This window comes from Meriones unguiculatus, chromosome 7 (assembly GCF_030254825.1).
Source record: "Meriones unguiculatus strain TT.TT164.6M chromosome 7, Bangor_MerUng_6.1, whole genome shotgun sequence".
Classification (NCBI taxonomy): domain Eukaryota; kingdom Metazoa; phylum Chordata; class Mammalia; order Rodentia; family Muridae; genus Meriones; species Meriones unguiculatus.
Window position 1 is genome coordinate 20,098,993 of NC_083355.1, and position 11,278 is coordinate 20,110,270.

Below are 11,278 nucleotides of genomic sequence, written 5' to 3' on the forward strand. Positions count from 1 at the left end.
TCCATTCTTAAATAAAACTTTGTTTTAATAAAATACTGCACACGTGTAGTTTTCAAAGATGTCAGGAACAAGGTGCTTGGTGTGGGTGAGAATTATATGCGTAGCAAAAACAAGGCTTTTGAATAAATAGCTCGGCATTTTTTTTTTTTTTCTTTTTGAAGACATGCTCTGTAAATCAGCCAAGGCTGGAGAAGAGGCATGAAGGAGCTGCCTTTTCTGCTAAGAATGAGTTCTTGGCTGGCTTGGTCTAGAGAAAGGAGTCACATTTCTGCCCCAGGAATCAAAAGTAACATCGGAGTGACCTTCTGGAGAGAGGAATCCTGGCTCTCCCTTTACGAACATTTTGCCCAAGATTTCAGAGTTTAACTTAAGCCTACAAAAAGCACCACCGAACAGTTGCCTGCTGGCCATCTGAGGGTCCAGCAGCAGGGGCAGGGGACCAGAGGAGAATTCTAGGGAATGCAGACCTAGGAGGGGGAAGTCGTGACGTGAGGGAGAAGTTGACGATGCCTGAATGTTCTGAATGTGCAGTGACACACTCAATGTACAAGCCATTCGGTAGCACAAGCACACAGTGTGACTTTTATGTATAGGAGAGAAAAGCCGGAAGCAGAATTACCCTTTCACCTGGCTCCCCTTTACACTGGTTGGTCTATCACTGTAGAGTGTCTAATGAATCTAAAGACAAGACAAGGCCCTACTGAAGCCATATAGACCTGGCCTTGGCCTGCTGTTTGCTCAGTACACAAAACACCGCCCCGCCTCCTTTCTCCTCCTAGCAAATGCGTTCTGGGCCCTTTTCCCTTTTCCAGCTGGGAGGATTCTGCACCTGGAGGAGAGTCTCTGTCAGGATCTCAGGCCTGGACTTGTTCTTCTATATCTGACAGGAGAATGGTAAGTGGATCTTCAGGAAAGCATCCAGAATGACTCAACTTCTAGACTCAGGGTTTCCTCAGACCGCCCTGTTAGCTTTTAAAAATCCACCTTTTTGTTTAGCAGAGCAGAGAAAGACACGGTTACCGGGGCCGATGTGAGCACCTCTGGCCTCACAATGGGTTGCAGGAGGCTTGGGTCACCCCCGGTCCCTTGCATGGCCATGGACTTTCAATACCAAAGGTTCCACACGTCTTACAAAGACTTCTTGTGTGTCTGGCCCAGGACTCGGGACAGGCAGTAGGGGATGAGACTGACAGACGCAAAGGGAACGGTCGCACTCTTGCAGAAAGACAAGACGTAGAAGATCAACTCATTCTGGGATGGGGGCTTCAAAGAGTCGAAGAGGTGCAGAAGGACCAGAGAGGCCGCAATACAGGCCAGGCGGAACAGGAGCGACTTCCTGAGTTCTCCCTTGCGGCTCTTCCGGTACATGCTGGAATTGAGGGCCAGCCCCAACCCCAAGAGGGTCCCCAGGTTTTTGAAGAGGCTGGCGAAGGGTGTGGTGTCCAGGTGGACCCATTCGGGCCGCTCACACCACCGCTTGGCTTTCTCCAACGTCCACAGGAGGTCCACCCCTAGCCATTTTAGCAGCAGGTAAAATCCGAGTGCGAAACCAAACAGGAAGAAGGTGATGAGGCAGTACTTCTTGAGGCTGGCATTGTAGATGCCCCGGATGTGGCTGAAAGTTTCAGCCACAGCGATGCCTGAGCAGAGGAAAGAACGGTGAGAAACAGAGGCGGCCACGGGTGCCATGTCATCAGGCCACCAGATCACTCCACACACCACAGCGGCGGCAGCGGCGGGGCCTCAGCATCGTGTCCTTCAGAAGGAAGGAACCTATCACATCTCCCCACCGTTCTTAAGTTTCCTGTTGTGTGTGGGTGTGTCGGGTCCCGTTTCTTCTTGCAGATACCCAGGGACAGAGCTCATTCCCACCAGGCAATCCCATTCACTCAGTTTTGAGTGCACTTTTCCTCATCTGTCTGAGGGCAAGTTACAGGAGTTGTTTTTTTTCTACCCTGTGGGTCCCCGTCTTAAACTCAGGCTGTCAGGCTTGGCAGCCAATGCCTGAACCGTCACATCAGACCGCTGTCACCCTCTGAGGCCATCTGTCGGTCTCAGTTTCTTCCACAGCAGTTAGTTGTGAATTTGAACCCTGAGCCACACAGTTGATGATGTTATTTTCTCTAACCAAAACACTCCCAAATTGTAGAAGCCTGTGCTCGCTTGCCAGGCCTTCTTGTTTTCATTCTCTACACATTTTGTTTATTTTATGTTTGTGTGTGCGCTCGTGGGCAGGTGTGCCACAGCACAGGTTCGGAAATCAGGTAGGACAACCAGTTGGGGTGGGTTCTTTTGTGCCATGTGGGCTCCAGGAATTGAACTCAGGTCCTCAGGCTCACCACTGATCTGTCCTGCTCCCTCCCGCAAATCTAGTTTTTCATTTTGTTGTTTTTGTTTTTGTTCCAAGACAAGGTTTCTCCATGTAGCCCTGCCTGTGCTGGACTCACTTTGCAGACCAGGCTGGCCTCCAACTCACAGCGATCCACCTGCCCCTGCCTCTTTAGTGCTGGGATTAAAGGCATAGGCCACCACGCCCAGCTCTTTGTTTTATTTTTAATGCTTAACCTAAATCTTTTCTCTCTCTCTCACTAGCTGGATCTCAGAAATCGCAAATGACAAACCTCGGAGCCTGGGAGAGCACACCGGCTGCAGACAGGTTAAGTATGCAAATGAACACATTTCGATAATGAGCTTTCCTAAGACCCTGGTAGATTCCTAAGACATTTGGTAGATTCTCTGAAAAGGAAATCGGGGTCCGCTTTTAAGCTGAAGCTCAGAATGAAACGAAGGCTGTTAAGAAGCTTGGAGACTTTAAATGAACCCAGCCGGGTGAGTTAGCTTGTTGTAGAGCTCCGGGCATGCTCTAGAAACTAATTTCAAATTGTCTACACGTGTGTGTATGTGTGCGTGTGTGTGCATGTGTGCAGCGGAGGCCAGAGGTCAGCCTCAGGTGTTGTTCCTCAGGAACATCCACCTTTTTTTTTTTTTTTTGGTTTGTTTTTGATCTGTGTAGCCTTGGCTGGCCTCAAACTCACAGAGATCCGGCTGCCTCTGGCTCCCCGAGTGCCGGGATGATAGGTGTGCGCCACTGCGCCTGGCTCCACATTGCTTTTTGTTGTTACTGTTTTCTTTGTTTGATACAGGTTCTGTCACGGAGACCGTGGGCTCTCCAATTAGGTTAGGAAGGCTTGTCAGTGAACTCTGGGGATTCTTCTGTCTCTGCCTCTCCAGCTCTGGGATTGCATGTAGGCACTTCTATGCCTATTATTATTATTATTATTATTATTTATTGTTCTGCCTGCATGTACACCTGCACACCAGAAGAGGGCACCAGATCTCATTGTAGATGGTCTTGAGCCACCAAGTGGTTGCTGGGAATTGAACTCGGGACTTTTGGAAGAGCAGCCCATGCTCTTATACTCTGAGTCATCCCTCCAGCCCTCCGGGTGCCTTTTTATGTGGGTTCTGGGAATCAAATTCAGCTAACCCTGCGTACCAAGTTCTCGAGCTGGTTTACAGACAAAAGCCACACCCTTGTGCTCCCAACCACCCGCCCTGGACTCGGAAACCACCGAAGGGGCTGACAGCCCAGAGGCCATGCTGATGGAGGAAGGTGCACAGCATGTAGAAAGTGGGTGGGGAAGGAGTCAGGGTGGTACCTGAGAAAACTCCAGCCACAACCTGGTGGGGGAAGTGAGCCGCCAGGTAGATCCGGGACAGACAGACGTTCAGCTGCACCGCCCAGTATCCCAACCACAAGGCGAAGTTCAAACACCTGCAAGGGAATAGACAATCCTTTCGGAACCCAAACAGCCGAGGCGGGAGGGGTGGAGCCTGGCAAACTGAGGCTCCGTCAGATGAATTTTTAGAGACTGGGAGTCCTACTCAGAAGTTCAGAAACGCGTGGTGCTCTGTGGGTGGTTTTAGGGAGATCCCCACCCAAACCTCCGGTTCTCAAGCATTTGAATCCTTAGTCTCCAATTGGTGGCCCTGTTCGGGTAGGCTGAGGAGACCTGGCCTTGCAGGAGGACGGGCATGTTTTGAGAGCTTAAAGGCTGGCCGCACATGCACGCGCTCTGGCCTATGTGTGTGCGTGTACATGCGTGTGATTTTAAGTCTGCTCTCTCTGCCCAGCACTTGTACTTTAACATACGGGCTCTCTACTGTTCAAGCCACCATGCTTCTCTGCCACAATGGGTAGACTCTTATCCTTTTGGAACTGAGCCCCAAATAAGCCCTTCCTTCCGTGAGTTGCCTTGGTCATGGCGTTTCATCAAAGCGATAGAAAAGTAACCAAGACTGTGTTTATGTGATTTTTTTTTATTCTAAAAAACAGTTAACTTATTATTTTCGTGTCTCCATACATGATGTGGGCTGCAGATGTCCACAGCACGCGTGTAAAAGTTAGGGGACAACTTTGTGGGGATGCTTTTCTCCTTCACCTTTATGAGGACTGTGGAGCTAGCATCTTACCGACTGAGGCGTCTCTCCAGCCCTGAGGGTTTTTTTTTATTGCTTATTTTTCTTGAGAAGGGCCCTATATAGCCTAGATTGGCTTCAACCGTGCTGTGTGGCTGAGGATGATCTTGAACTCCTGATCCTCCAATACTCAGGTGCAAGGCCTCACACCTGCATCCTTTATAGGCATTTTGCTTCTCAACCTTCCTAACGCTGCGACCCTTTGATATAGTTCCTCAGGTTGCCGGTGACCCCCCCTACCACCATAAAATCATTTTGTTGCTACTTCATAACTGTAATTTTGCTGCTGTTACAAACCAGTCTGATGTGCAGGATGTCTGAGATGGGAGCCTGAAGGGGTCTGGACCAACAGGTTGAGAACCACTGCTCTAGAGGCTCTTTAGACTCTCCGTTCACTGTGGGACGCTTTATTTCTTTGTCCAAAATAAAGGCTGCCCTAGTGGATTCCCCCCAGCCCTCGCATTCTGCGGTGTTAACTCACAGCAGGAATGCCACAGCTCTCACTAGTGCCAACGGTTGGTGTGAGACTGGGCCGGGAAGTAGGAAGAACAGCTCTGTCTCACCCGCACCCCCAGCGGTAAGCTCTTACCGGAATCCGTACGTTGGCTTTCTCTTTCCACGAAAGATAGCAAGGGTAGAAGTGACCATCACGTAGTACACACCTGCTGTGCCCATAGCATGGCCAGAAGGACTCCCTAAATGGCAGAAAAGAGACGAGCAGACTAAAGATGTCCGTTTGAGAGGCTGCTGAGGCATCATCCATGCATCTACCCATCCATCAGCTCATCCGTTCACCACGCCTCCCTCTACCTATCCATCCTACTATCCACTCATGCATTTGGAGCTCTGCCCTGGCCAGGCTGCTCATGGCTCGCCTCTAAATGTGATGGGCATGCTCTTCTCCCATAAATCCTCCGGCTGACTCTCTGTCCTCTTCAAGGCTTGACTCAGACCTACTTTGACCAACTCACAGTTGCTTTCCATTCCTGAGAACTGCCATCCACCCCCACCCCCGGCCCCTGAACAGAACAACAGTTTGCCAGCTGGTAAGAGTGTAGTTGTAGGAACTGGAGAGACGGCTCAGAGGTTAAGAGCCGTTGGCTGTTCTTCCAAAGGTCCTGAGTTCGATGCTGGCTTATAACCATCTATAATTAGATTGGGTTCCCTCTTTTTGCAGGCACAAATGCAGTACAGAATACTGTATAAATAATAAATAAATCTTTAAGAAAAAAAAAAGTGTAGTTGTAGGTGGTCCTTAACTCTCAGTCAAGACATGGTTTTGAGCTATCTTGGTCAACACTAACCCCTATACCTAGGTGTAGCCTGTTTCCCATAACTGGTTTGTATTATGCCTTAAAGGCTGGTGCCCTTGACCTGTTCAGAGCAATTTTCAAGGAGACTTCTCAAGTTTGGGCACTCCTCGTGGGGTCATGTGAGATTTAGTCCCAACTGGACTTCACCGTCTGCCCATCAGCAAGCACATCCCTTCTGGCCCAGCCATAGCTGATAGGAACAGTGAAAATCATAAAGCCAGCACATCTGCTTGACAAAGAGCCAGCAAAGCTGAGCCTAGTGTTGCAATGGCTGTGGTGCAGTCTCCCACTCTTTCGGCCTTGATCGCCACATGTTGAATGCTTGGGGGGGGCTTTATTATTTGTACAACTTGGAGATATTGGATTGATGGAAATTTTCTCGTGAACCATTTATGTGTTCTCCCAGGTGTACTGCTTCTAAGCTTTCCCAGGAATGCCCTGCCTGTGCCACCACTTCTGCTTTTAGAGACATAGCCTGATCTGGGCCTACTTGAGGGTCCGTCTTCCTTACCCCTGGAGGTTGTGACTCAAATAATTATGCCAGAGACCTCCTTATGGGGCTATGGCTCAAAGATACTCTTGGCACATCTGCCCCCACACTTACTCAGGAACAAAATAACCAAAACAAAGTAAACCGGAAAAAGGTAAACAATTCCCGGTAGGCTAGAGAAGCTGGCCCCAGATCAAATTAAAAGTCTCTTCCTACCACGGTTGGGCAAAGAATGGTGTGGATAAATGATTAAAAAAAAAAAAAAAAGTAAAATATTAAGACATCCTCAGTTGAGGTGTCGTGTGACCAAGGAAGAAAAGAACACCAAGATTAGACATATAAATAAATTCTACAAATACAGAAAATACAAACCTTATATTAGGACAGAAATTAAATAATAACTACAGCATCTTTAGCTTAAAGAGGTTTTTTTGGGGGGGATTAATGATAATTAGCACTCTGGCTATTAAAAGTTGACAATACACTGCTTGGGACATGGCTGGCTTGGATATTTTCTTTCTGGTGGCCTTGAAACTGCAAGAGCTACCAGCCTGAGAACAGGCTGTCATGCTTTGGCAAAATATGCCCTTGAAACTGAAATAGTGCTTAAGAGTTGACGAGGGAAATTGATTGTAAAAGATATTTCTGTTCTGTCATGGTTCATCAATAATGGCTAAACTTATGACCAAGCAGACATTAAAACACATGTCCAGGAACAAAAAAGTATGGGATTTACGTTTTGGAACAACATGCATCTATCCCTGCCTATGAAATTCTGTATAAATAAAGAAGCACCCAGACTGCCAGCCAATCAGGATGTAAAACTGCCCCTCTCCCCATCCGTGCCTGACTCATTCCTCCCTGGCGCTCTTGCATTCACCTTTCTTCAGGCCCTGACCTCACCCGGGGCTGAACCCCAGCATCCTTCCCCTGCATAGTTGTGGCTCTGGAGAGTATCAACTGCACTCTTATCTCCATTCCAGTCATCATTCCAAGAAATTTCATGGACAGACTTTCTCTCTCCCTCTCTCTCCCCACCCGCATCTCCTCTTAAAAAAAAAATAAATAAATGTGTATGTGTGCTTTTGCCTGCATGTATGTCTGCTTACCATGTGTGTGGAGTACTCACTGAAGAACTAGATCCCCTGAAACTGGAGTCACAGACAGCTGAGATGCTATACAGATGTCAGGAGTTAAAGCTGGGTTCTTTGGAAGAGCAGCCGGTGCTCTCAACTGCTGAGCACTCTCTCCACCTCCTTTCTCTCTCTTCCCTTTCTTCTTTTTGCAAATTATCTCCTAATAGTCTGTCTTACTGATTTATTATGATTTTTGTCCTCTGAATTTTAGTCCTGTGAAGCCAGAACCTTTGTTTTGTTCACTGGCAAAGGTACCTCAGACATCTAGAAGAGGGCTTGTCGCTCTGTAGGTCCCCAAGAAACATGACAGCTGGAGAGACCAATGATCTCTGAGAATAAACATCCAAGATGTTGTTTAGCAGAGGCCAGGGAAGGGACCCTGAGGTTGGGACCAGAGCACAGAGACCTTCTGGGAAGATCTTACTGGATATCTCCCCCCCCCTTTTTTTTTCTTTTTCTCAAGTCAAGGTTTCTTTGTGTAGCCCTGGCTGTCCTGGACTCAATTTGTGGACCAAGCTGGCCTCGAACTCACAGAGATCCACCTGCCTCTGCCTCTCCAGTGCTTTGATTACAGTGGTGAGCCACCTCACCTGGCTTTGGTTTTTTTTGTTTTTCTTAAGACAGGGTTTCTCCATGTAGCCTTGGCTGTCCTGAAACGCACACTGTAGACCAGTGGCCTCATACTCAGAGATCCAGCTGCCTCTGCCTCCCAAGTGCTGGGATTAAAGGAGTGTGTCACCACTGCCCGGCAGATTATTTCTAATAATTAAAGGAAAATCCATCATTTGACCTAACAGTTCCTTTCTGGCTATACCTAATAAAACAGAAGTTGTCCCTGGGATGTGGCTCAGTTGGTAGCGTGCTTGTTTACCATACCTGCCATCCAGGTGCTTGGATGCTGGTGTGGGAGGTGGGGGGGGTCAGAAGTTCAAAGCCATCTTCAATTACAAAGCGAGTTTAGGACAGGCCTGGCCTATGTGAGGACATACCTCAAAACAAAGAAAACAGAGCCAAGCATGGCGCCACACACCTGTAATCTCAGCACTCTGGGAGGCAGAGGCATGAGGATCATTGCAAATTTGAGGCCAGCCTGGTATACAGAGTGAGTTCCAGAACAACCAGGCTACACAGAGAAACCCTGTCTTGAGAAAAACAAAAAGAAAAAAGAAAACCTCCCCCAAATAAGACAAAAACTGCAGGCAGCATGAGGGATGGGGCAGTCTGCTTAGAGGACCATGTTCCCTGGACCAGGATGCTGGGAAGGACGATCAAGGCCTCAGGCTTCCGTCCATCACTGTCTCCTCTCTGGATACGGGGCTCTGAATCGGTCGCTCTGACTAGCCATCACCTGTCGGTACGCCACTGCCTCCCCTGGACTAGTAACTTTAATCCTGGGTGTATCACTTAGGTTTCCAAACTAGCAACGGAAGGCCCCCCTGTCATGAATTTGTACCCAGCGGAAGACGAATTGAGTTGCGAGAAAAGAGTGAAGCAATGACTGTCCTCAAGCCCCCACAAGGATGTCAGTGCAAGTGCGTGAAGCATGATGTCCACGGCACCTCAGCGAGGGCGAGGACTCTCACCTGGTCCAGTCTCACAGGTGACAGGGAACTGCTTTATCCGGGGCACGGAGGTGTTGCTGTAGAAGTCAGTGTCCAGGACCCACCAGTAGGGGCGCTGTCCAAAGAGGATCCTGTGGAGAGCAGAGCCGATGTCAGGAGTGACTCAGTGGGTGACTTTGCTGGAGGCCCACGCTTTCAAAGACAGAAAGAGGTTTGAGGATTTATTGCCTTTGGAGGTGTCTGGGGGGAGGCCTGGGAATCTGTAGGACACAGCAGATAAGTTCTGAAACTTGAACAGAGGAGGATTAAGGGTTCACAGCAATTTTTAGCTACTCCCCGAGTTTCAGGCCAACCCAGGCCACAGGAGTCCTTGGCTCAAACACAAAACAAAAAAATGGCCCTGGAACCAGGCGTGCGCACACCTCTAATCCTACGCCCCTGCAGCCGGAGCCTTGAGGGTTACAAGTTGAAGGCACGTCTAGGCTACATAGTAAGAGACCTTCTCTTTTAAGAAAAACCAACAACACCAACCAACCAAACAAAACCCCACCAGGGGGCTGAAGATATAGCTCAGTGATAAAGAGCCCCCACAGGCTGTGCATTCCGGCTCCAGGACTTAACGTGGTAGGCACAGTGGCTCACGGTCGTAATCCCAGCAGGTGAGAAGAGGTGTGAGTCAAGATCAGACCGGGCTATTTAATCAGGTCCAGGCCAGCCTGGGCTACAAGCAAGAGTCAGGCATGTCGGTGCACACCTTTAATCTCAGCACTCAGGAACGAGTAGCAGGCAGATCTCTGTGTGTTTGAAGCCAGCCTGGTCCACGTAAGTTTTAGGACAGTCAGAGCTACATAGTGAGGGACTCAGTTCTTCAGTGCGCTGACAGGCTCTCCTGCTTACTAACCGTGTTGATGCTACCAGGAAACTCCTACGCCGTGTTCTCCGACCTGTGATATAAGACTTCATAGAAAGGCACATGGCCTGGGGCTGGTGCTGTTCCTCCACGATAGGGAACTTTTTTAGATTTGCAGCGGCCAGTCTCTTGCAACATCCACACATATGCACACAGAGCCTGGCACATAGTAACTGCTCAATAAGTGTTCATTGTAAGTATTATTAAGATTCTGGGGAGGGCCTCAGAGGTGATGGCTCAGAGGTTAAGAGCACTGTCTGCTGGTGGCTCACAAGAGATCTGGTGCTCTCTTCTGACCTGCAGGTACACATGCAGGCAGAACACTGCATACACACTAAATAAATAAATCTTAAAAGAAAAAAAAAACAAACCTGTTTACAGATGGCTGCGAGTGATCCTGACACTCGGGAGGCAGAGGCAGCTGGATCTTTTTGAATTCAAGGCCAACCTGGTCTACAAAGTCCAGGACAGTCAGGGCTACACAGAGAAACCCTGACTCAAAAAACAAACAAACCAAACAAAAAACATAGTAGGTTTGAGGCCAGCCTGAGCTACACAAGACCCTATCTCAAAAATAATAAAGTAAAGCAAACCAGAACAAAACCTACACTCAGACTTTTTATTAAATTCAGCTGTCTTCCCAAGTCTCCAGGTCTGACAAAATAGTCTTTGCCCATTTCCAGGCACTGGTGGGGTTCTTTCTGCAGGAGACTCTCAAGTCAAAGGGGGTACACCAGGCTGTAGCCTGGTGAACAGTCTGGGGTGCCCCCACGGAGGGAGAGCCATTTCTAGAGAGAGCGCAGCCTCCTCCGCTGCCCATCGCCCCTCTGAACGGTTCTTACCACTTAAAGACGAGGTTGAACCAGTCGCCAACCACTGCCACCCAGAGGAGGTTGATGCCCACGGTCTCCTGAAGATGGAACCAGATGGGAAAGAGGACATAGAAGGCATTCCTGAGGTCAGCCATCACCGACACTAAGACGAACCAGTCCTGGAAGTCTTTGTAATTCACTTGGAGGTAGCGAGTGGACTGTATCCCAAAGTCGTGGAGAACGTTCATTCCCTCCTCCATCCTTACTCCCTTGGTACCTCAGGAAGCTGCCAGTAGAGCCCGGCCGGGGCCGTGAGTGCAGGCTGGGTGGCAATTGCTTTGCTATCAGCTTGCGCCTTGCCCCTGTTTTATATGCCCTGGATTCAGTCTGTAGGTTAACCCAGCCCTGATCTTTGGACTCAAAAAAACACTTTTGTCTAAAATCTATTGATCAAAGGTGCATCATCAGTAGGTTGATGCAAACGTGTTCAGGGTGATTTACGTAAAATAGCAAAGCAGGCACACAAAAACAGCCTGATCGGCCATTGGCAGAGCCAATTATTAACTTGGGCACACT

At 48.8% G+C, this 11,278-nt stretch overlaps 1 protein-coding gene across 1 annotated transcript; it reads right to left on the reverse strand.

Moving 5' to 3' along the window:
* G6pc1 (glucose-6-phosphatase catalytic subunit 1) lies at positions 1–11,055 on the reverse strand. Its single transcript, XM_021641187.2, has 5 exons — positions 10,733–11,055; positions 9,002–9,111; positions 5,069–5,174; positions 3,660–3,775; positions 1–1,640 (listed from the first exon to the last, which is right to left on the reverse strand). The coding sequence occupies exons 1-5, from the start codon at positions 10,960–10,962 to the stop codon at positions 1,129–1,131; spliced, it is 1,074 nt and encodes a 357-aa protein (XP_021496862.1). The 5' UTR covers positions 10,963–11,055; the 3' UTR covers positions 1–1,128.
* Between the last annotated feature and the right edge of the window lie 223 nt (positions 11,056–11,278).